At 33.8% G+C, this 26,577-nt stretch overlaps 1 protein-coding gene across 6 annotated transcripts in view; it reads right to left on the bottom strand.

The window, feature by feature from the left end:
• Positions 1-26,577, bottom strand: part of LOC135201831 (oxysterol-binding protein-related protein 9-like) — a 254,236-nt gene that overhangs the window by 16,026 nt on the left and 211,633 nt on the right. For 5 of the 6 annotated variants that reach the window (XM_064231103.1, XM_064231104.1, XM_064231109.1 and 2 more), the window contains 8 exons: positions 10,920-11,059; positions 7,889-7,978; positions 7,533-7,669; positions 5,554-5,666; positions 3,392-3,523; positions 2,947-3,243; positions 2,645-2,741; positions 1,802-1,930 (listed from right to left, as the gene is read on the bottom strand). In XM_064231103.1, the coding sequence (XP_064087173.1) occupies positions 1,802-1,930; positions 2,645-2,741; positions 2,947-3,243; positions 3,392-3,523; positions 5,554-5,666; positions 7,533-7,669; positions 7,889-7,978; positions 10,920-11,059 (1,135 nt within the window). The remainder of the gene's footprint in view (positions 1-1,801; positions 1,931-2,644; positions 2,742-2,946; positions 3,244-3,391; positions 3,524-5,553; positions 5,667-7,532; positions 7,670-7,888; positions 7,979-10,919; positions 11,060-26,577) is intronic. The other variant, XM_064231105.1, reaches the window with a different exon arrangement.

Below are 26,577 nucleotides of genomic sequence, written 5' to 3'. Positions count from 1 at the left end.
CTATAGCTAAGTATATATCTGGCAGGGAAGTTGAATGTATAAAACAACTATATATTTTTGTTACAAGAAAGGAATATTCAACACAATGTAAGCTGCTAAGTGCCAAGTGAAAGTAAAGGAGGTAAGATGGGGGAATCAAAAGAATTAAAAACACCTCAGAGCAATATCTATGGAAAGAGACAAAGCTAAAATAAAAATATAGGACAAATGAAAAAATGGGAGCTTTCAAGTTATGGCATAGGGATATGAAAAATGGGCCTCACTGAAAGCTTCCAGTGGGAGGAGTGGAATTAAAATCTAATACAACAAAGGGAAAAAGAGAAAATTTTAGGAATAGCACACTAGTTGAGAAAAGGTAAAAACCGGATCAATTAAGGTTCTAAATATTACTTATTGGAATATTGGATTACTGTACTAACAGTCTACAAAATGAAGAGGATCTACATAAACTGGTGAATTTTTATAAGAAATTGTGTTAGGGAAGCAAGAAAACAATTAGAAAGAAATAAAAGAAACCTTGCTGAAATACTGATAAAGAACATCTCATAAAAAAAGAAAAAAATGGTCTGTACTAGAACTCTCTCCCTATATATGGCAAAGTGCCAGACACTTGAAAGAAAATGGAGGAGACTAAAAAATGTGTGGCAACAAACTAAGATTCACAACTTGAACACAAAAAGTTTGATGATTTTTGCACTATGTGCAAGGAAGAGGACCAACAGAAACTTGGTAAATCATTAGTATGCAATGGAACACTGCCAGCTGGCCCAAAAAGATTTAAGTGAAGTCTTGCATCAGAAGGAAATTCAGGTACAAAATCCTCAATGTAAAACAATTTGTGGAGAAAAATTATCAGACATTTAGCCCCATAATTTGAAAACTTGAAGTTAAAAACATGATGATAAATAAGTAAGCTAGTTCATAAGGATGAAATGCCATCCAGAATGAAGAGGGCAGTCTTAAAACTTGAAACAAAAACATGAAATACATTAAGTAAAGAGGATGAACTGCTATTAAGAATAAAGAGGTTAGTTCTAAGAGTTAAAAGATTTGACTCAGAGGTCTGGTTAAAATACTCAATACTGATAACTGAATAGTTTACTGAATACATCACTAGTATACAAAATTTCTGAAGGGCTTGGCTTAAAATTCTTCTAAAAGTTTACTTAAAGACTGCAACTTGAAGTAATAAATTCCTAAATTCTATCTAATTTATTAAAATTCTTCTAAAAGTTTACTTGAAGACTGCAACTTGCAGTAATAAATTTCTAAATTCTAACTAATTTTATAAAATTCTTCTAAAATTTTACTTAAAGACTGCAACTTGAAGTAATAAATTCCTAAATTCTATTTAATTTTACATAGTAAATTCCTGAAATGGTTTATAATTTTACAAAGTAAAAAGTTTCCATGTTTTTACCTTTCAATCTTGACTCTACCTATCGCAGTTCAATGAAACCACCGAGTCACACTGTTAGACTCACTGGGTCAACCTGATGGATTTTTTTCTTGAATTAAAATTGAAAATTGCACCCAAAGTTTTTTTTTTTCATGAAAATTATAAATGGAAATTGGTAAAGTTTAAGAAGTTGGACAGCTAAGTAAGAAGGGCCTAAAGTTATGGATGAAAAAGACAGAAAACAATGCAGCTGTAACCTGAAAGGAAAGCAGCAAAGAACCTTTACCAGCATTTACAGAAGCTAAAAGAAGAAACCAGTGTGCTGCATTATTGTGCTACAGAAAAATTAACCCAATAACCATTTGGGGCATAATGATAAATCCAGACTCTGGAAGGCCTTACCCCATCTCTGTCTTTCCACTTGACATTCATTACACCATTCCACTCTCCCTCCACTGTAAGAAATGGTTTCTTCTCCCCAGGATTAAAAACTTCTGCACTTATCCTATGTTTCTTCCCTCCATAAAATGGCTGAAATTATAAATGGAATATTAGATAGAAAATAATGTTTTTTATACTGTGGTTGTACAAGAAAAATTAATTCAAGCCATGAATTTCTCAAATACTCTGTATGCTGAAAAGCTGTAATAATTGTAACCTGCCATATCAGACTACAAAGATCTGCTAGTGAAAAGTATTTGTTAATCTCAAATTATAACATGCTTATTTTTATTTTCCTGGCTTGACTGTTGAAGTATATCTTAAAATTTGTTCTTTGACCTTTATTATCAGCAAATAAAGTTCTCCATTCTTGAGTTTAATATTAATAATGTATGGAACTGACTTTCACTTGACCTATTATAAGCTAGCCACTGATGGTAAAATTGACTTGTTCCATAATATTTCACATTTGAATTTAATTTTCTTTAAAGCTTCCAAATGTAAAATTAATACTTTTACAGAGGATGGTGTGAACCCTAATTTGAAGGATTGGAACAGACCATATTTCTAAATCTTTAAATTATAATACAAGCTCAACACTTTCCTTGAACTTTGATAAAATATCAATAAAATGGCTACATTTGTAGACTAGCATACTAATAGAACACTTCAAACAGAGTGGTTTTCCTTTTCTTTTCAATTAATAGACAAGAAAAAACCGTGGAATCATCTTAATGTCATTCATATGCTAAAAGAAAAATACAAAAAAATTTAAACCTATGATGAAATTAAATAATGCCTTACCTTTGTTAAGAATTCTATATTTCCACTATAACCCGTTTTGCTGCAAGTAATCTGACATGTTCCACCAAGCTCCACCCATGGAACAGTTAAAATTGATCTGAAAAAAACATGAAGTTCAGAGGGTATAAGTCTGGTTCTCCATAAAAATGATGGTAAGAAAATTATCATCAGTCACAAGAACTAACAAATAGTCAATAGCAACTGACATTCATCCAAACAAAGCAACTAAAAAACAAAACTAAGACAAAATCACTTTATGTTAACACAAATACCAAATAATTAACTAAATCTCTCCCACTTACCTGCCATAACCACTAGGAAAATTGAGTATATATTCTTCATCATGATCCATAACGGATACACAACCCTGGCCAATATTATTTACACATATTGAAAGACCAAGGAACTTGGATTTTGTCCAGATGTGGCCACAGAACGATATGCGCTTGTTTTTATTTTCAGCATAGAAGGCAGAAATAGGAGGATGATGTGAGACCTGCTCAGCTACGAAGCTCAAGTTGTTAGTTGTGGCCCAAGGGATAGGACCATCAGGTACTGACTCTCCTCCTGGTGGGATGCCAGGCACATCCCAATAACATCTGTTAAATGGTTTTTGATTAATACGTAATAGTAAAGTGAATGAACAAAAAAGTTAAGATGTAATTAGCACAAGAATCTTTCACATATTGAGCTTGATCTCTGCACAAAAGATAGTCACTTTTAGCAAGTTTGTTCTTCAGTACTTACTTGAATACTTCCCCAAGTATTGGATTGTATGGCTTTTTACAGACTTCACTTTTCCGTCCTGCATGGAAGGCTGACAGGTACCACTTGACGACTTGTACCATCCGATCCTGAGGTGTTTGCATGTCTGCTATGCTGTAAGGACAAATGTAAATAACTTTTTCATTCTTAAACTAGTATGCAAAATATTGGACTGTATTACATTTGGGGAGTGACAATGCTTTCTTCAGAAACACTTTCAAAGTGTCAGTTCTGCATTATCTCCTTGAGGAGTCTTCACCTATTTACTTTAAGCTATCATAATCTGAGGTATATATGTAATATCAACAGATATTCCTACAAAATGAAATCTGAAAATTTTCCTATCTTTTATTGCATAAAAGCATTACATGCCATTTGCTTTATACATGCAAAATAAAACTAAATACTGCAGGAGGTATGTACATCATCTCCAGATACATGTCCTAAGATGAAAAGTGTGAAGTAACTTCTACAGACTTAGGCATATAGATACTTTAACCCTTAATGGACAGATATCCTCATATGAGTAGTAATAACAGGTTTTGGGTGGAGGATGGATTCACTCATAGTGAGCATCAGTATTATGCACCATCAATTTGGATGAATAGGGCGGGAAAGAGGTTCCAATACTTTTAATGCCTATATATTCACTAATGGCTACTTTTAAGAGTGGCTCAGTACAATGATTAGGTGGCTCTCAAGTTACTTCTATTGCCCATATATTCACTAATGGCAACTTTTAGCCTGGCTCAGTACATCGATTAGGTGGATCTCAGTTAGTGTGATTTTGACCTCAAGGGAGCATGTATGTACTCTCTCTCTCTCTCTCTCTCTCTCTCTCTCTCCTTCTCTCTCATCCTCTCTCTCTCTCTCTCTCTCTCTCTCTCTCTCTCTCTCTCTCTCCTCCTCTCTCTCTCTCTCTCAAGCATGATGTCTTTTTATGTATTTGCTCACAAATATACCTGAGGGTTGCTGTTGGTTTTAGTTCTTATCTTTTACAATAGAAGGTAAGTCAGTTATAATTGTAATTTTGAAAAGAAATATTAGAAAAGACATGTAATAATCCAAGATAAGTTACTGCATCTTCGATCTCAGTAAATTTGTATAAATATTTTACAACAAATATACTCAGAATTTGTTATTGATTGTAGTTCTTATAATTTTTTATGTTGTGTAAGCTGTAATTATAATTTTACAAAATAAAATTATTTATTAGAAAAATATTTATAACTCAGTAAAATTTACGGTTGTCTTGTAAGGCCACACAAGGGGTTGTGAGTACAGTGGACCCCCCATATTCGCGTTCTCCAGATTCGCGGACTCACACATTTGCGGATTTCTCTGGGGAACGTTTCCCTGCATTATTCGCGGAAAATTCGCGGTATTTTTCTATGATAAATATCCACAAATTCCTGGGTTTTTTATGAATTTCATCATAAAATGCTCTTTTTGTGATAAAACAATATTAAAAAACCAAGTATGAAAATTTTTAGTGGGTTTTTCTTGAGTTTTAACTAACAAAATAGGCTGTTTTTAGCATTTTCATAGGGGTTCCAAACATTCGCGGGTTCTAACTATTCACGGGGGGGTCTGGTACGCATCACCCGCGAATACGGGGAGACCACTGTACGTAGTCTTTTTCAACTTCTCATGGAAGGTAGGGAAAATTTGTAAAATAAAAATTTTTCTTACACCATGTGCATTTGCACATCTTCCTCTTTCCATTGATATGTTTTTTCTTAAATTGGCTCACCTCAAAGTTTCCCCCGGCCTGGGGTGCTGCATTTGCTATTTTTACCCCAGCTCTTAAGGGTTAATGCAATTGTCATCTGGGGGATAAGCACATCCTCACCAAAGCACTGAATTCTTCATCATCTTTTACAAGAGAACAACTCGATTAATGTTCAAAAGGATGGTTTGCCATTACCTATACGGATAGTCCATGAACAGTTTTATTTTTATCAAGGAACTTTTCCCCCAACAATACCTAAGGCTAAAATAAAAGGTTTTGTTTTACTAAAATCTTGCAATATAGCAGTGCAATCAGCTTTATAAAAAAAACAATTCCAAAAAGAGCAAACTTAATATGTAGGCATTTTTCTTTGTTTATTAGTTACAGCAAACTTTCAATGAGACAAACTTACCTGCAGAAGAGGTCAGGGTGAGCAAAGAAATCAGCATACATCTCCAGTAAAGATCGCCTTTCAAGAATGAAGGTTGGAAGCACAACTTTCGTTAAATCCATTCCAATTTTCACCTGCAACAGTTAGTTTTCTCATTTACAGGCGTTGACGCATGCAAGTTTACAAGATCTTGGCTGCAATGCCAAGACACCAAGCCCCTTTGCCTTTAATCTTTCTTATTATTTCTCAGCTGATGATATGCATATGTTTATTACTTATAATTCTTTGTTACATTCATCTACCTTTTACTATTTTTCTCTGATCAATTTCTCTCTTTTCATTATAGTCAATCTGTTCTTTGGAAGTTTACTTTTAAAGTCAGTGCAGTCCTTAGCTTATTCCATGTGAGTGGGGGCACAATTTGAAACATAATACGTATACTGAGTATTGTAGTAAAACTTTATTACTGGAGACTGCAAGATGATGGAAGTGTCTGTTACCTCAAGTAACCAGGATAAGACAAGGCAATTTATAAAAGGAAATATTCTCTGGGAACCTCTATGAAAGAGGGAGGTAATAACAACTACAGTATTTAGCACTGTGTATCTCTATCTTAAGCCCTTTGCAATAGTGCTTCTCAAAATCATTTTTTTTAATAATGTTTATCATGTGCATTCACAGTATATACTTGTGCTGTGTTTCTCAATCTGTAAAGAAAGCTATTCTGTGGCTCTGTTGTGATTCTGTGTAAATTCTTTGTGATAATTATTTAAAACTGATCATTGCCTTATTTCCAGTGTACTTCACTGTATCATTTTTACACTAAGCCAAGTTTACCCAGTAATTAAGTGCATAAACAAAATATAACTTCAAGTGGATTTTACCCAAATACAAAGACATTATTTTGCACTGTTATCATCTAAACTTTATACTAGGTTATAAGTTTATCAGGGAAGTCCTGTACCAGCAGAAGTCTACCCTAGACTAGACTTGAAAACTTTCTTTGATAACAGACTTTTTCCACCAGTGGACACCCTAGACCTCCAGAGTCCATTATGGAGAGATTCTACTGCAATAGAGAGTGAAACGACGTTCATTGATATTGTGCAGTGCACAACATAATAAGTGACTTATAAAATCTTACGTGTATGACAAATAATGGATTTTCTTATGCACCATATTATCAGGCCATGTGTAAGTCACAAACTTTATACACTACCATGAAATCAGGCATGACTTGAGGGAACCTGTCCTATAAATGTATACCAAATAATTTGTTAAGTTTACACAAACAATGGCAACACTTATTTTGACTAATTTACCTTTGCTATCCTCAACATTATGAGTTCCCATACATTTACAATCAGGGTAATTTCAATAAACCCCTGTAGTTACCAACAAAAAATTCCTACTATGTACTAAATTATCCTTTGTCATACAGTAGGGTGAACAATGGAAATTTCAAAGTTGCTCTGCACTATGTATACAGAATGGCCATTTTTAAAGAAAAGTGATCCCTGATACTATAGTATTTGCAAAGCATAAATTTGTCAGCTGACAAGAATTGCAAAATTTCATGAGGTACAACCCATGCATGCATACAACTACATTTTAAATGAGCACCAGTGAGTCTAGAGAGGTTTTGAAAACTTACGAATATATTCTCTTCTGTAACCTGTAAGATTTATCATATAATAATATTTATGTATACCATGTACATCTTCAAGTCTAGTCATCCTATACCACTAAACAAGGCATAAATAATGTTTGGTTACTGGGACATATATTGAACTAGTGCTTTAAAATTCTCAAGATATATTTTAATTTTTAAGGACTGCCCTTTTAAAAACTTGTTTCTTTCCAAAATGCTTAATAAACTAAATTAAATTCCCAGACTCCACTATAAATCTTGTTTGTAAATTTGTGAAACCCAAATTCAACTGTATATCTCCCTCAAAGACTTTTCAATATAATAAGATTTCATTTTGATAAAAACAAACCTGTGACAGTAGATGATGTATGACAGAACCATGATTTTCCATGGATCCCAACTCCGATTCATCATCATCCTCATACATACGATCATAATCCATGGTAGCATCGCTCGCGCTGTTGCGTTGTTCTGAAGCACTGCTTTCTGTCAGGTAAAGAGTAGTAGTATGTGATTTGAAATTTGAGCAAGTTGGAAAAATAAAAGTACAGCAAACAGATTTTGTTTCATTAGCAGGATATAAATGATGCTGTAAAAAGATTTTTTTCACTTCTAAGCAACTAGTAACTTCTTTTTAATACCAAATTATGTTTTGACATTATCACTTCACAGTCTGATTCCTCTCATCAGTTTTTTCAATCTGACCTGATGCATTTTGAGTTGCCAAAGGAACTGAAGCACTGGACGGGGAATGTGTAGGAGCAACACTTGGCTGAGTTTGAATGGCTGAAGGCTCTGAAAAAAAAATTGTAAGACCTTCTGAATGATGTGTTGCGTAATGGCAACACAGAGTGAACTTCTAATTATGGTGTGCGACTTACATATAGTATTTTTTTTTTCGTGACTGGACATGTGGGATTTGGAATTTATCAATTGCATCAACAATAATGGAAAGGTGACATTAACCTGTAACATACTACTGGTAATGGGCCTTCTCTCAGTAAGCTGAAAGGCTTTACATTGATTTGTAAGGTCTGAAGGATTCTTCTTAAACTGTTGAAGTGCTTAATGTAAATGAATTTCATATGCATATCCCTTAACCCAACATTGTTTTGTTGTTTGGTTCACAGTGATGACCTAAAATACCCACATACATTAAATGAAAAGGATGATTACGCTCACTGATTGGTGATAGCCTCAGCAGGGTTGGCAACCTTATATCGCCATTACAGCCCTCCCTTTAGCATGAAACTTCACTTCAGGAAAAATATTTGTGCCAAACTAGAGAGAAGGAAGGTGGTATTGCAATAGTTGGTACGTATCTAAAAATTGAAAACTTGTTTTAAAAATATTCATGTGTTTACAATAAACAACCCCCTTAGTGCATCACATAACTGATTGTGCTATTTGTAGTGTCTGAAATGTTTATCAGCACAAAGTACTATTAGGAAGGCTTGTTTCATAAATATATTTCTAAGGATGAAGTCAAGTAGACTCTCAACAAGGGCGTCTTGAGGCTGTGAAAGCCAAATGAAAAACCAATTTAGATGGGAAGCTTGAAAGATAGGTATAAGACTACCCTATGGAGCCTTAGAACTAAGAGTAGAGTTGTCTGCAGTCCTGTACTGAAAGCAGCATGTGAACTATTCAAAGGGCCAGAAAACATATTCTACAGATGGGGTGAATAGAAGGAAGAGAAGATTCTTCCCTTTTGGAAAATAATAACCACATTAAATTGCTTCTGGTCTGCTATAACTTGATGATAAGAGAAGGATTGTTACACATGAAAACATTTGGCACACACTTAAGAAAGCTATCTTTCTTGTAAGGCAGAGGGGAGAACACTCTAAGTGAGAAGAATGGTTTTCTAGGTTGCAATAAATAGGTTGATATGAAGCTGGTGAAAGACAAAAAGCACCAAATCCTAGTCCCTAAGGCTGTTGGGCCTAAGATGAACATCTTATTAAATAAATGTCTGACATGTAAAGGATGTTGGTGGTCTGGAGATTTGCCTTCCTGTGTGAAGGAAGGAAACCTAATCTCACCAAAAAGTAAAAAATGGGCAGGAGGCAGTTCTGAGATGTAGTGAAAAATTACGTCCAGGAAGACCTGTCTTCTGGATACCAAAATAAGGTCTTCTAAAGAATTGTCTACTTGTGGCAAAGGAAAATACATACGTAGATTGTTGCTTTTTTGGGAAAAAGGGTCCTTGAGCATCCTGTGTTGATTGTTGTCTTCAAGAATAGCATCTTAGACTAAAAATGAGATGGCATTCAATTATTATGAAATCGGAGATAGTCAAGCACAAAGAAAAGCTGCCCCAAAGGAAGCAAGGAGACAATTCTTATCTGCTGTTTTGAAAAGACAAAAACCAAGGATCAGGTAGTTGAATTCCTATGCAGTAAGGTCAGATTGTGACTCATCACTACATCTTTCAAGTCTTGAGGGGTATTGTGCAAATGGGAAGAAAAAAAGTATGAATCCAAGTATGTCTTTTTAAGGTGAAGAGAAGATATTTCTTTGAAGATGGCCATGTGAAAACCAACTGACCTACATGAATGGACATGCAACTAAGCTACAGTTATCTGCTCAACTGAAGTTCAACAAGGGGTAATCAAGGGTGTAAGTATGTGGTCATCACTGAATTGAAGCATAAAGGCTATGTAAGAAAGCATTTGCATGATACACATATATAAAGAGTATAAGTACAATGCCTTGAAATTACTTGGTGAGCAATTTTCTTTTCATCAAGAAATATGTTAAATACAACAAAATACATATGAATGGATGCTAATGAATCAACATACTGAACTATTATACTGAAAGAAAGCTCCATAATCACTTCAGTATGTTCTACCTAATTAGCTCAATCCATCTGCCAAATATAAAAAGAGAACTGATACACTCTGCACATGCTTCTTTGTGACTTATGTATAACAGTACTTGGACTTATGTATAACTGCAACTTGGTTTATGATTGTTGAAAATACACAGACAGAATCACGTCTCAGAAAGCCAGTTTGATTTACTAAACTAAAAGTGATGCTATACTTGGTTTCCAAAACTGTAGACTTCATAACTTATCTGTGCCTATAGTCAACTGTGCAGTACATATTTCTTTGGGGAGACTGAATATTCCTAACATACTGACAGTGACTTCTCAGAGAATTAGAATCAACATGTATTTCAAGAGCTATGATATTTTTAAAGTTAATATTAATCAATATATAAGGGGATACTTTCATACTCTGACTGCTTCTCTACACAACACAGTGACTGAAAAGCCCTTGGTTCTAACTCAATATAAATTATATTCAAAAATTGTTTACCTTGTCCTATTGTGATGTTGTTTGTTTGTTTGTATGGTGTTTTTATGTTGCAAGGAATATTGTGATGTTGGCAATAATAAAGTATATACAGGTTATCATAAGCTGCCCTGTAAGTTTTGATAACCTGCATATAATGTACTCGATTAACTTAAATGTGCTCCACACTAAAACTTTAAATAGGATTTGGGTGATTTACAGCATCTATCCTCTCCTAGCAAAGAAATAAATGCATAAGATAACTATTCCAAGTATGAACATGACAAAATGGTCTCAAAAATACTTTCTGAACAGAGCGGAAAATGACACTATTTTAACTGACCTCGAAATTTAGAATGCTACTGTAAGACACACAGTGCCTCAAAATGGTACTGTGTTTTACAAATCAAATAGAACCTTTATCTGTTTACCTGCAGGACCAGCAGAATCTCGTTCCAAGAGAGGTTGCTGTGAGGCTGGATCACTGGACGTTCCCCCAACACTATTGGAGGCATCACTTGTGCCAGTAACAGCAATGGTTTCAACTGCATCTTCAAACAATCGGGGCCCACTGCAAGCAGAAGAGACAGGGGGTTAGAAGGGAAAATCATTACTGCCATGTACTAAGCAGAATGGCAATCAAAATTGTTGGCGTCCCATATAAGGATATTCTTTATTAATGCAGATAAGAGTTATTAACATTTATATTGAGAAAAATACTAAAAGGAAGGACCTGGGTTGGTAAAAAGCCAAACACTTATATTCCAAAGAGAAAATACATGCTAAATTGTGAATAAATAATAGTGCAACAAACTTACAATATCTAACCAACCTAATGTTATGCAAAACTGGAGTTCACTCAAAAAGCTAAAGGAAAATCATCCACCTATGCACCATGCAATTACTATGCAGTTCACAATCAGAGCTTCAATTATGGAATTGGATGCAAAAATCTATAAGAACTACACCAACAGGGCATGGCTGGATATGCAAAAAAATAACTGTCATCCCCTTTACATTAATAATTGTACTTAAAATTAAAATACTTCACAGCAATAGCCCTTCTTCAACATAACCAAATTAGTAACTTGCATTGATATATAAACATAAAATATAGTACACTGCTAACTTGTAACGAGCAATACTGAAAAAATGTAACAACCCTCAAGGTAAACAGTGATGTACTATACATAATGTACTACTATGTTGCAATGACAATGACATCATATGCAGAAAAATTCCTTTGATAAAGTATAAATTTAAATAACTGTCATACAGTCATAAAGTTAATGAATTTAATACAAAAGTTCCTTACAAAGCAAGTGCAACCTTTAAATTATATGCTGCAACATGTAACATTTGCTATGATACAAGAAGTAAAGAATAAATTTGATTTACTTTCTCCTCCTGGTTTTATTTTGCTTTATATAAATATTATTGTCCATGTAAACAAAAGTTCATTCTAAGCATGAATGGGCAACCATTATCATAAAGCAGAAGTACAGTAAAACCACTAACATTTCCAGACCCTCGATTAATTCACTAACAAACTTTCCAACTAAACAAACTACTGTTTAATTAAGGCATGTTGTTTCCAGGAAGAAAGCAACAGATTGGTTAAGAGGCATTCATCACTGAATTTGCAGCCAATCAACGTTCCTAATTAAGTACATATAAATCCTTACAATGGCCCCAGTGCTAGAGGGGGGAAGTGGTTCCATCTACTTGGATTTTTTTAAATCATGAATAGAATTTCACCTTTTGAATTGCATCTATGCAAAAAAAACAAAAGAGGCATGATAAAACACCCTTCAAGTTAATACCCATACTAAAACATATGTAAATGTATTTTCACAGACATAAGCTTCATAATTTTAAGGATTCTTCACAATGCAAAGCAGAACAGCCAAAACAATGTGGCAATTCCGTTGCTGTTTATGATTATGTTCAGCAAAATGAGAGAATTCGTGAAGCCTTATAAAAATGTACAGTATGAAATTAGGTTACGGCTTTTATATCCTATTCCTGTTTTTATCAATGTCTGAAGTGAGTGAAACGGGAATTTTTAGAAGCTAAAAATGACGAGGTTTTATGTCTCACTGTCTGCAGCGATAACACTCAAGAGCCAAGACAAATGCCTCCATATTAAATGTCTCCAAGATGGGCAATATCAAAGTTACCCAAATACAATGTGAAAGATACCATTTTGATTTTAATATCTATTCTTTACATCAGAATGATAAGAATGAGAAAAATAAATTCTATTTTAATATTTAATGATCTCTAAAATCTTTTTTTACCAAAATGTTAATAACGAAACCTCAAACAAACAAATTCATTTTATACAAATTTATACCTCTATATTTTAATGTTGAGAATTTTCATCATCTAACACCCCTCATGAACTAAAGTATATTACTCACGTGTAAAATAAAACACATATATGTGTATGTATGTGTATAATATATATATATATATATATATATATATCTATATATATATATATATATATTAATATATATAAAAACCTAGGATTTCTCTCCCGGAGAGACCATTACAAGTCTTGTTACTTAAGTGATGATGTTTCTTAAAATCACAAGTCTCATATGACTTATGCCATGATGATTTCTCATTTTCAGAACAATTTTATTTTATTACCTGTGACCGAAAATCACTAAGCTTTGTACAGAACGGGAGAGGTCTTACTTAAAAAAAAAATAAAAGTTATCAATAACATTTCAATGCCCAATTTGGTACCATTAAGAATTGGAATCTGCAGTTAGATGGCGGAGGCAAAAAGCAGCTCTGCCGGCCACACAGCAATTAAGGTTTAATTCAAATGATCTTTTTCTTTTGTAAATACCTGATCATATATCTGAAACTTATACAAAAAGAAAACCAAAGACAAAAATTTTTCATAATCAAGAATAACATAGTGGAAAAACAATTACACTGCAACTTGCACATTGCACATTATATATAGATATATATATATATCTATATATATATATATATATATATATATATATATATATATAAAACATAAATCAAGTATCATGGACAAATGCTGTATACAGAAATTTTAAAAGAAAAATAAAAGCTAACACAATCAAAGCAGAAAACCTTGTTAAAATTTTTGTCCAAACAATCAAGAAGGGGAATCTGTAAACTTGTTAGCCTTAATCACTAGAAAATAAAAACAACTAAAAATGACGAACAAATATCCCGAAAGGATGACGTCATTGTTATCAGTGAATAAATTTCGCTTAACACGAATCAGCATCAGATGCTGTTGGTAGCAATAGTATAATAAACCTCTAACTAATTAAATGTCAACAAACTGACACTGAACTACATATATACCTCGTTTAAACAATGTCAAAATATAGTAAAGGATATCTTACAAGTTTTAATGTTCCTCATATATGAAGAGAAATTTAGAGAAAACTGCAGCTCTACTTTGGTTTGATGTAATTATTGCTAATGATTACAGGTCACAGTCATTTGCAAACAATAAGTATTCCTTTATGTGCACAATAATGCATAATAGAAACAGATGCCTGTTATTGTGTTACCATATGAGCTTCCTATAGAAACAATACTCACTGGATCGATCAGCGCACAGTGCCGACACGTCCAATATGACGGAATTAATCAGAAGTAATTATGTAGTGGCAATGTACTTCATAAATAGTACACTATGAATTGTACCCGGTTGAACAAGGAGCTCGTCCCCTGTAAACTGTCTTACACAGAAAAGATTATATATATATATATATATATATATATAATTATATATATACATATATATATATAATATATATATATATATATATCTATATATATATAATATATATATAAATATATATATATATATATATATATATATATATATATATATATATATATATATATTATATATATATAGCTTAATATAATATATAATGTATAATATATAATATAATAATTATATATATATAATGATATATATATATAATATATATATATACACACACACACACACACACACACACTTACATAGTATTACAGGTTAATCAATTTCAACAAAGACTATGTTAAACCGTGACCCAGGCACCCTAGCACATATATATATGTATATATATATATATATATATATATATATATATATATATATATAAAAAAAAATTCGTGAGTGACGCAAAATACTCGTGAAGGGCTTTATGAAAGAAGGTAAAATTGAGGTAAAAAAATAAAAACTATGCACACAAATATTGATTTCAAAGATGTGACAAATGATTTCTTTTAGAATGAAATAGAATAACGTATACCAAATCCGTCTGATCCATTCCTTTCGTTCTTTCCACAAAAATGAGAATGTATTACAATCTCAGTGACAAACAGACACATTCCTCTCAAATGCGGAAAATGTACATTAGAAAATAGACAATGTATAAATGGGATTTATCCTAACCTTTTCAATCAAATTCCAGTACTACGTCTCGCCATTTCTTTTGAAGTTATGCAATTTAAACTTTAGAAAACAAAGTTTGTTCTCTCAAGAAGAATATAACATTAAATTAAAACTAGTGTGTATGTATGTATGCAGTTATAATTATAAGTATATATATATATATTATATATTATATATATATATATATATAGGTATATGTATATATATTATAATTATATTATATATATATATATATATAATATATATATATATATATATCTTATTATCGATTCTGAATAAACTATTAATTACGAAAGAGGTCTTAATAGACAATTTTTGACATCAAATACGTTTTCAAATACACATAATGAGGAAGTTATTAAAACAAAAATAAGATATAAACAGGCGCAGCATCATCATTAACTGTCAACGGCCCAAAGAAAGAAACAGAAGCACCACAAAGTCATTTGGCAAATATTGCAAATGAAGAATTTTCTTCATCAACACAAGTGGAACAGGATAACTAGCGGTAATAATAGGCTGATGTCAATGAGCTAGTTTTAATTCATATCAAACTCTATTATTCTAATGTCAATGAGTTTGGTTTTAACTCTACTTTTGTGCATGAACCATGATAGAAAGAAAAAATAGTTTAAATGATCAGGTTGGAGAGAGAGAGAGAGAGAGAGAGAGAGAGAGAGAGAGAGAGAGAGAGAGAGAGAGAGAGCGGCACACACACACACACAAATATATATATATATATATATATTATATATATATATATATATATATATATATATTATATACATGCGCCTTCATTTCTAAAAACCATATATGACCAGTTAAGGGAAAAAATAAAAATAAAAAATAAAAACTGAATACTCATTGGTCACTAACAAAATGCATAATACCATTCGATAGAAATTGGAATTCCTATCGACAGATTGGGTGACCATTATAATAACCTTCACGCTCGCGGCCAACCTTAATAATGCAATTTAGAGTTCCTTTGTACATCCGGTAAATGTCGAGGTCCCATGTAGTAAGGTAGCCAGACCTTCTAATGGTATTTTAAGACGTTCGGAGAATAGGAATTTCATATAACTTTTAATGAAGGTATGACACTAATGTACATATATTCATTTTTGAGATGAGACACGTAACTAAATCTATTTTACACTCAACACCAACAAAGATAACTTTAATTGAGGTAAGGAATAAATATACCCAACTCCAGCTGAAGCTTCATGAGCCACCAAATCAATACAACTAAATCTAGTTAGGAGATAAATATAGAAACAGATGACTGTTGTAGCTGTACAAGCCATCGTGATAGGTGTGGTTACCCTCAGCGAAAATGGCGTGCAATCTATTCGTAAAGTTTCGGGTTATTTGATGAACAACTTTTACCTTGATTAAATCAAATGTCTTTTGGTGTGAATCTGAAAGTAGCGACTCGTGATGGAAACAGTGACTCCTATATAAAATAGTAAAAGTAAGTATAGCTTAGTTTTACCAGACCACTGAGCTGATTAACAGCTCTTCTAGGGCTGGCCCGAAGGATTAGATATTTTTACGTGGCTAGGAACCAATTGGTTACCTAGCAACGGGACCTACAGCTTATTGTGGGATCCGAACTACATTGTATCGAGAAATGAATTTCTATAACCAGAAATAAATTCCTCGGACCACCGGGTTGGTAGTCGAGCGCGAAATGCAGTCGGCCAACGTGGAACTTTATATAAAATAGTAACCATATACAAAAAGCAGAAGATGAAGATAATGTTAAAACCTACGCCATTTTTAATATAGACCCTCGAATGTATCAAAATAATAATGATATTTGGATAATAATAATACAAATAATAATACAGTCATTCAGACTTGCAACGGGCACATAATGAACACAGTCAAATATGCTTACGACCTTGAATGGATGAGAATGAATCTGTTCAAGCTCTCTTCAGGCATGAACCAAGCGCTCCTGATTTCGATCTAAAAATGTAATGTAAGTTCACTATCTTTGTGTATATTCAAAATAAATAATTAGTCTATGAAGAGCAATCTACGAACACAGAGAGCTAACTCGGCCTACAGATGTATAGTCAAAGTTAACTTCCCCACAGTAACAATAAGTTAACTTCCCTACAGTAACAATTGACGAAGTTGTATAATTATAGATGTATAGTCAAAGTTAACTTCGCCACAGTAACAATTGACGAAGTTGTATAACTATAGATGTATAGTCAAAGTTAACTTCCCCACAGTAACAATTGACGGAGTTGTATAACTATATGAATGTGAAATCAGTAGAACTATTCATAAACATGGCAAGAGGTTGACATTACTTCATTATTACATAACAGTTTAGCGTATGCAGAAGATAATTTAGTTATTTATACCTAGTACCAAAGTCTACATCAAAAGGCACAGGGATAGAATAGGGGTAAATTCAACATTAACAAGAAAAAATTTGATTTTTTTTCATTTCCATAGCAACGAAGAAAGAAATACATCAAACCACGTATTGAGTGCAAAACACAGGAACGTTTTAATAAACAGGCATCGAAGGGGTGTTAATAAAATCCAGCAATTTGGTTTTAATGCAATAAACCACTCCAAAACCAACTCAGTAAGTAAAACCTATGGTAATGCAGTGTCAGTTCAACTAATAACAGTACGGAGATGAAAATAACAGAAGTACAAAATGTTATGTGACTGATTATTTACATAACAATGGTGCATTCTGAAAACCTCTTATTCACAGGCGCTAACAAATTGAATCAGTGTACAATTTTTATGAAAAAAATCGGTATTCTTTGTTTTAAAGAAATATTAGTACCATAGCTATACAAAAACATTTAGGAGTAAATATAATGCCATTACAGAACAAAATAACAATAATGCACTTAAAAGTATAAAGATCCTAGTGATTATAACCTGACCAAAGAGAGAGAGAGAGGAATTTAAAAGGGCCATAAACATCTGTTTCCTGTTATGGTAACAGACATTAAGATCCACTAAGCATGCAAACTTAATGACTTCTGTATCGGAAAACACTACAAAAGATAGTTGTAAAATCTCACCTTGCCAAATCTGGGAAAATATGGACATTCAAAATCTAATTCTAATATTAACCTCTAGTACATCGGATACAGATCACAATCAATAAGAACATATTAACTTTAAAAAAATAGAAGACAGCATGACATGGCCTATTTCGTTAAGTATATTAAGTGGCTAATCACTATTTCGCTATTCTAACTTTCTCAAGCCCTAGGAAGAAAAAAAGAAGCATAGTTTAAAGTCTTACAAAATATCCACTTGGGAAACTGTGTGGGTTAATACCTGTTCCGCCTAGCCAGAACAGAAGTGTAAAAATAAAAATAAAAAAAAAATAAAAAATAAAAAAAAAAAACGAATAACACTTGGCAAATCTAAGTATCGTACCAATAACAGACCAGACCCATTCCTGAAAAAATATCTTAAAACTTTCACAGTTGCAACGGAAGCTGTATATAAAAACAAATGATGCAGAATAACTAGTACTGTTAATGGAGGGAGAAGCCCAGAACTGGTACACGTAAGCTGTTACTGACACAAAATCTAGTTAATGAGATCATCATCAGCCCAACATTGAGACTTAATTAAACAAAAAAAAAAAAAAAAAAAAAAAAGGTGGGGGGGGGGGGGGGGGGGGGGGAATGGAGTCAAAGGGAGCGGAAGACTGTGGGGCAAATGGGATCAAACCAAGAGAAAGTGAGATTATTTTAAACCCAGCCACACGGCACTCAGGATGCTTACAGATGTGAGAAACATAGACTTAAAGAAAACTGAGAGTGCTTTTCCTTACCACACTCTGATGCGTCGTATATAATCCATAAGCGAGGAGGCACTTGGCCTCCTCTGCTTGCTGCCAAGATACGACCACATGATTGGTTATGCTAACAGGCAGGCAACAAGGAGTCACTCACAGCAGGCAACACGCCTGCCTGCGCCGCTCCCACCTTTCAGCGGCCTTCCAAGTGGCCCTTCTTTCCACAACCTCTCTCCTCCACTTGGTAGCCAAATTTCCCGACACCTGGTGGTGGTGGTGGTGTCGAAGGCTCTCTTTCAGGGGCAAGATGAGCGGGGTGGGAACTGGAACGGCAGGATGAAATAAACTGGGCGAGGAGGACGTAGTCAGGGAACCTCTGAACCTCCCATAACTTCGCCAGCTGCCAATGACCCAGTGAGTGTCATAGTATCATACTGCATTTTTCAAGAGGAAAGGGGAAGCACTGTTGCAGCTGAATCTGGATCAACAGAGAGCTGGTTCTTCCATCACTACACACTGTGAGGCTCTTCTTCTTTCTTTTCTGTTTTCTACCAACCACAGAAAAGGTCTAATTCCACTTCCCAGGATATACGTAGAACTTGACAAATGCACTTCACATCGAAAGACAAGGAACACTCCGAAAGACTCTCCGTGAAATTCTGCACAGTTAGTCTACTAATGTTTTGCTTTTCCTAGAGACATCACATTTTTTCTAATTAGCAATGACATTGCTAAATAACAGAATTTAACTCTATAGTCGTACAACTTGCTGTTGCTGTGATGATTGATTTCACCACGATTTTTTTCTGTGGAGCAAATACTGCACGTGAATAATACAGCAACTTTCATATACCATTACCTCTTTCTGAGATAATACATAAGTATAACATACACATATATGTATACTGCTACACAAAGTTTATGTTCATATTTGTAGAAGAAATAGTGCACTCCTTTATATATAAAATAAATGTTTTATGGCAAAGAAGGTAAACACCTCTGTCAATGGGTACACACAAATACACACACATACATACATACATACATAATACATACATACAGGGGGAGAGATATTCAACATTTCTTAAACATGCATAAGACTGTTTGAGAATACTTTTCCAAACCATGTATTCAATAACAGATGTGTGTATTGTTCATATGACAGGTGTGTCTGAATGTTGCATATCAGTTTACGAAACATCAGATGCTTGAGATTAAGAAACACACAACCAGAAAATTGCTCAAATTGGCAAAATAAAATATAAAGAAAAAGAAGGACGTACCAAAACCCATCAAAATATGAAAACTTAAAAACACTTCGATAACTGCGTAGGTATCTTGTCAACCCTAGAAGCAAGGCATCATATTGAAGACCTTTCAGAGAATTTAATGTTGTGGTATTGACTAAACCATTCAAGTCTAGATCTACAGGTTCTAAATAAAAACCGAGTAAACATGGCTGTACACCATTTATAGATGTCTGCATGTTTCTGTAGAGGCATGTAGAAGAGTGGAAGTGTCTATTTCCAAGCAGCTCGTGTTTTTTGAGTGACTATATATACCTTCCGGAGATGTCTTCATTTCTATGCATATTCTTGCAGATACATGTATATTCGTACATAACTTGCAGTTGTTTGTGCATTTCTATAACCAAGTGCAAACGAGCTTGTGAATTTCTCTACAAGTATCTTAAATACGTGAGCACTTGTGTGTGTGTCTATGATAGATGAAACAACATTCATTTCCATAAACCCCTGCAGAAGTCGTTCTTAGCATCGACCATCGATTCCACTTGTTGATGCAACCCGCTATTAAGAATGATGCCCTTCACATTTGCCTGGCTACACGAAAACCGACCTTGACCTTAAAGGGAACGTACAGGTTTCGAAGGCGAGTCATCTCTATACGTTTTTGATGTAACGAGAAGCCTACGGCACGTTTCCCAAATAATAGACAGTTGCTACACCAGTGACATGTTCTGTCAGATTCTTCTGATTATTAATTATATTCTGCATTTGCCTCCTTTACTTCAGAACAGCAGACATCAGAAGAGGGAAAGCAGCTTTGCATACGTACTTATCATAATGGCATCAGTTACAAGGGGTAACTACAATATAATAGCAACAAATCCGTGTTAATAAACGTTTATGACAAATCCAATCAAAATTCTAACAGTTAACTGTATTTCATAACCTAGCAATATTCTTCGTAATTTATCTTATCTGAACTAAGGAAGACCAAAGTCTGAAACAGAGGTTTTTTCAAAGCAATAACTAAACAAACTTACTCTGAAACAGAGGTTTTTCAAAGCAATAACTAAACAAATTTGAGCACGTAAGAGTAAACGGGTTAATATTACGCAAAGACTGAGAGTTTCTCACGGCAAACACCAAACATCAATGAGTATTGAACGGAAAAATCAATGACTTGATCATTAGAGAGAGTTAATTGGTTTCCTACAATAGTTTTGGTGAACTTAAGCCAGCGGACGGTTTTCCATATGGCCAACAAAAATTTGAGCAGAAATCTCAAAAATATCCTACATGTCCCAAACTGTTTTGAACGCGCGCTCAGAGTAACGGGGGGGGGGGGGGGGGTGTTAAAGATATAATATCACATAATTTAAAAGCCGATAAAAAGTATGGAAGCGAAGGCAAGGGCTATGATGTAATAATAGAAAATATGTTGGATGTTAAAAATAACATCTCGAGATGTTAAAAGTACTGAAAGATGATCATATCGAGATGTTAAAAGTACTGAAAGATGATCATATCGAGATGTTACAAGTACTGAAAGATGATCATCTCGAGATGTTACAAGTACTGAAAGATGATCATCTCGAGATGTTAAAAGTACTGAAAGATGATCATCTCGAGATGTTAAAAGTACTGAAAGATGATCATCTCGAGATGTTAAAAGTACTGAAAGATGATCATCTCGAGATGTTACAAGTACTGAAAGATGATCATCTCGAGATGTTACAAGTACTGAAAGATGATCATCTCAAGAAGTTAAAAGTACTGAAAAATTATCATCTCGAGATGTTAAAGTACTGAAAGATGATCATCTCGAGCTGCTAAAAGTACTGAAAGATGATCATCTCGAGCTGCTAAAAGTACTGAAAGATGATCATCTCGAGATGTTAAAAGTACTGAAAGATGATAATCTCGAGATGTTAAAATATGAAAGAAATGATCATCTCCGAAAGCTGTTAAAAGTACTGAAAGATGATCATCTCGAGATGTTAAAAGTACTGAAAGATGATCATCTAGAGATGTTAAAAGTACTGAAAGATGAGAAAAATTACTTTGATGAAAAGACACATTACATAAAAAAATATAAATCAAGATGAAAGCTAAAAAAAAAATGCCTATGATGGAAAATAGACAAAAAAAAATTAACAAAAAGCATAAAGGGACGACAAAAATAAAACTACAAAATTGATCTGATAATTTTTAAAGGAGCCTTTTTCATTTGTTTGCGATAAATATTTCATGGCGTACATTCCTTGCAGAATGAAAAAAAAACTTTTAGGCACTAAAAAGTAAAATATTTGTCGATTTTCTGGCCATGTTCGGGATTATGGAAATGCACAGTGTTTCTAGGACGGTAAGTAAGTAAGTAAGTAAGTTAAGTAAGTAAGTAAAAAAAAAAAAAAAAAAAAAAAAAAAAAAAAAAAAAAAAAAACTTGCATAGCCAGCGACCGGAAGGCCTAGAAATGAGTCCGGGACTGAAAAACTAATATAACAAGTGAAATATGCACCGAAGAAATCAAGTTTTCTGTACAGCACATAATGCTGTATGAAATTTTCGATGTTGCTGCAGTATGAATCCCTCAGCCACGGCCGGGTAGCGCTCAGTTGCTCCCGAGTTGCGGTCATTTGAAGATGCGCCGGAGGTGCCAGACGCACGATGCACGGGTAAATTCATTCTTATATAAAATAAAAACTACTGAGGCTAGAGGGCTGCAATTTGGTAAGTTCGATGATTGGAGGGTGGATGATATAAACATACTAATTTGCAATCCTCAAGCCTCAGTGGTTCTTAAGATCTGAGGGCGGACAGAAAAAGTGCTGACAAACAGACAAAGCCATCTCGGTAGTTCTCTTTTACAAAAAGCTAGAAAATCTACAGGCATGAATAAATCTTCAGCAAAAACGTGAAACAAATACATGAAGCTTTTTAAACATATCTAAGGGAAAAACATACTGGGACACTAAAGGTTCTGATATACTTGAAAAGAAAATTCCTGTAAAACTGATATTGCAACGACTGGGGTCATCGACGCCATTGCCGTGAACACTGATATTGAAGGCCACGACATTCGACATTATAATGACTACAATTAGGAATAAAGAAAAGCAAAAAACCAAGCTTGATACTAATCAAAAAGGGGCGATAAAAACATAAGAGCAAACATAAAAATAGAAAATCCAAAAGTAAAAGAAGAACTAAGACGTCCAAATCGAGAGGGCAGTCCGGAAGACCGTTCGCTAAACACAAACACACAACACAAACAAACAAACAAACAAACAAACAAAAGGTGAAGAGGAATTCACTCAAAGGAGGATTATTCCTTTGACCAAAATAGGATTCCGAGCGTCTTTGAAGCGGCCGGGGAAATTCTCCGGTAAATTCTGGCTCGAGACGAATTTTCGGCAGTTCGAAATGCTCAGAATTTCGTCAATAAATAAAATAGTTGAGGATGTATTTAGGTACTTTGTATATAGTGCGCCTCCAATATATATAATATATTATATATATATATATACATATATATACATTATATATATATATATATATATATATATATATATATACATATATATATATATATATATTAGAGATGAGAGAGAGAGAGAGAGAGAGAGAGAGAGAGAGACATTTTTATTTATATATATAATATATTTTGATTTTTTTATTATATATATATGATATATATATATCTATATGATCTATATATCTATATATATAGTGCGCCTCCATAATATACATATATTATATATATCATTTATATATATAAATATATATATATATATATATATATATATATATATATATATCTATATATATATATATAGATAGAGAGAGAGAGAGAGAGAGAGAGAGAGAGAGAGAGAGAGAGAGAGAGAGAGGAGAGAGAGAGACAGATATTTTTTATTTATATTATTAATTATATATATATATATAATATATTATAATAATATATATACAATATATCTATGTTAATATATATAATAAGTATATATATATAGAGAGAGAGAGAGCGATCGAGAGAGAGAGAGACGAAGGAGTGAACGCTGTGAGAGAGAGAGAGAGAGAGAGACTATGTGTGTGTGTATTTACTATTTGGAATAAAAAAAAATTAGTAACACACGAAATATATTTACAACAAACAAAATTACAGAACATTGCGAGCGCTTACTGGATGCAAAGAAGAAAAAAAAAAGTTGATAAGTTCATGATCTTTCTAAAACCTTGAGAAGAAGAGAGAGAGACGCGGGTTTTGCAACCTCCCAGAATCTGGTGAGGTCTTGTCTGACGGGGCTAAACCAATGTTGATTCGGGTTGAATGAAAGATATTAGATCAAAGAATCGCCCGGAACAGGGGGGAGAGCGGGGGGCGCCTCTGCAGGAATATTGGATGAGGATCATGCGTGTAAGAGGAGGAATAGGATGAAGAGGGGAATGGAAAAGAGGAGTGAGGAGGAAGGGAGAAGGAAGCTTTGAGAATTGCGGGACTAACACGAATGACGATTTTCCAAAATGATGCGGTACATACGGTAGAAGAGAGGGAGAGAGAATATTGATTCAACAGCGTAAAAACTATACATTTTCTCTCTCTCTCTCTCTCTCTCTCTCTCTCTCTCTCTCTCTCTCTCTCTCTCTCTCTCTCTCTCTCTCTCTCTCTCAGCGCATACTTTCTGAATACTTGTATGCTGGTTAGCACTGCACTACTTGCCATTACAATACGAGTATGTATACATATATATATATATATATATATATATATATATATATATATATATATATATATATATATATATATGCCTGCACACTTGTCACTGGATGTTTGCCCAAACGTTATCTAAGTTACACCTGCGATGTACAGGTGCGTGAAGTTCAGACACCTGTGAGTCAACTGAGAACATTCCTACAGTCCTCTGTCCTGTAAAACTGATTCTACAGAGACTTATGTAAGAGAAAATAACCTGCAGGACAAGTAACAAATATTTCTATTGTGAAACGAAAATTTCCTCCTAGTCATGAAGAGATTGTAATCAAAGTGTTTTGTCTCTCTCTCTCTCTCTCTCTCTCTCTCTCTCTCTCTCTCTCTCTCTCTCTCTCTCTCTCTCTATACATATCAAATGAGTCGGGTAAATTACGTAAAATGAACAGTCCACTCATATTCCCCAATTGATCTACACTCCGAATACATTACTCCAAAAACGTAAGTCCGACATATAAAATAAGACATCACTGGAATGATCATGATATACTTTTTTTTTTTAAAAACCCGATCTGGGCTCCCTATGTTTCCCGGAACCAAAAATTCATATTAATTATAAAAATAATTAATCCTTCCGAAATGTGGTTTCCATATACATTCCGGGAATCTCGCCGGCTTTCGCTAAATTCATTATTTTAATTGCAATTTTGCAAAAGTAGGGATTTAAATTCCAATAGCTTTTGCATATTAACGGCAAAAACCAGAAGCCTATCCACAACTCCCCAACAAAAAATTAATCGGAGTAAAACTTCACTAGCTCTGACTCATTAAAGGTAAAAATTTCTGCCGAAATAATTCAGCGAAATATTTCAGTACAAAGGTCTTTGCTTACAACTAAACATTCCCACAAGAACTCACATAAATGTGGCTTAAAGCTGTCTCTTAAGTATTTGCAAACGAAATAGGCTAAGAACTTGATATTACTAATCACACGGAAAGCTGGAAAACATACATTGTAATTACCTCCAGCTAAGCTAAACTGTACAGGGCTAAAAATCTTCCATGGTTACCCACTTAAGAAAGGGCAAAATTCTCTCACGGATTAATCCATTAAGACTAAGAAGATAATACCTTAAGCTGTGGCCCCTTTAAACCTAAAACTTTGCAAAAGTTTACAAACTAAAAAAAAAAAATTCGACTTAAGATAAAAAGCAAATACAAACTATGGCATAAGCTTGAATGTTGTAATAATAAAGAAAAAAATTAATAAAGGAACGTTTCTGCAATCATTACAAGTATAAACATCCAATAGTTAGCGATGTTCAAAAGTAAAACTATTTTCCGTAAGTTAAGCTATTAAGAAAACCTAAATTTTTTCAACGGTTAATCGACCGTAAAGCCCTAAAATCTCTCCAAGTTTGCTTTAGTTAAAACATACAATATTTGTTCACGAACCACCTGCAAACGTCACAGATTTTCATAACTTTTTTACGTAAAACTGCACTAAAACATCCACAAGGTAAATTAGTTAGAAGACATTCAAAAGCTGAACAACATCGTGTGGTATTTTTATACCTTAGCAATTTACTTCTGATGAGATCCCTTCTTGCCGTCTTGCTTTCTTTCTCTCGTAAGACTAATATGTACGTCAATCATGCCTTGTTTTAAATGCTTCTTGCCTATCGAAGCTTTATTTTCAAACTCTACTAAAATTAGCAAATATGACACAATAAACATATTGGGCAATTTACTTTTAACAATGTTCTCTTCCAGCAAGAAGGCGGCGATAAACTAGTGCTGTCCGTAAGTACTCCTAAGCCCAGCCACTTCCCGTCTTAAATCGTTCAAACGTTAGAAACATTTTTCAGGCATCTCCTGTTTTCTGTTTCC

The sequence above is a fragment of the Macrobrachium nipponense genome, chromosome 28, assembly GCF_015104395.2.
Source record: "Macrobrachium nipponense isolate FS-2020 chromosome 28, ASM1510439v2, whole genome shotgun sequence".
NCBI lineage: Eukaryota > Metazoa > Arthropoda > Malacostraca > Decapoda > Palaemonidae > Macrobrachium > Macrobrachium nipponense.
The sequence above is the reverse complement of the archived record's forward strand: the minus strand, read 5'-3'. Positions and strand labels throughout refer to the sequence as shown.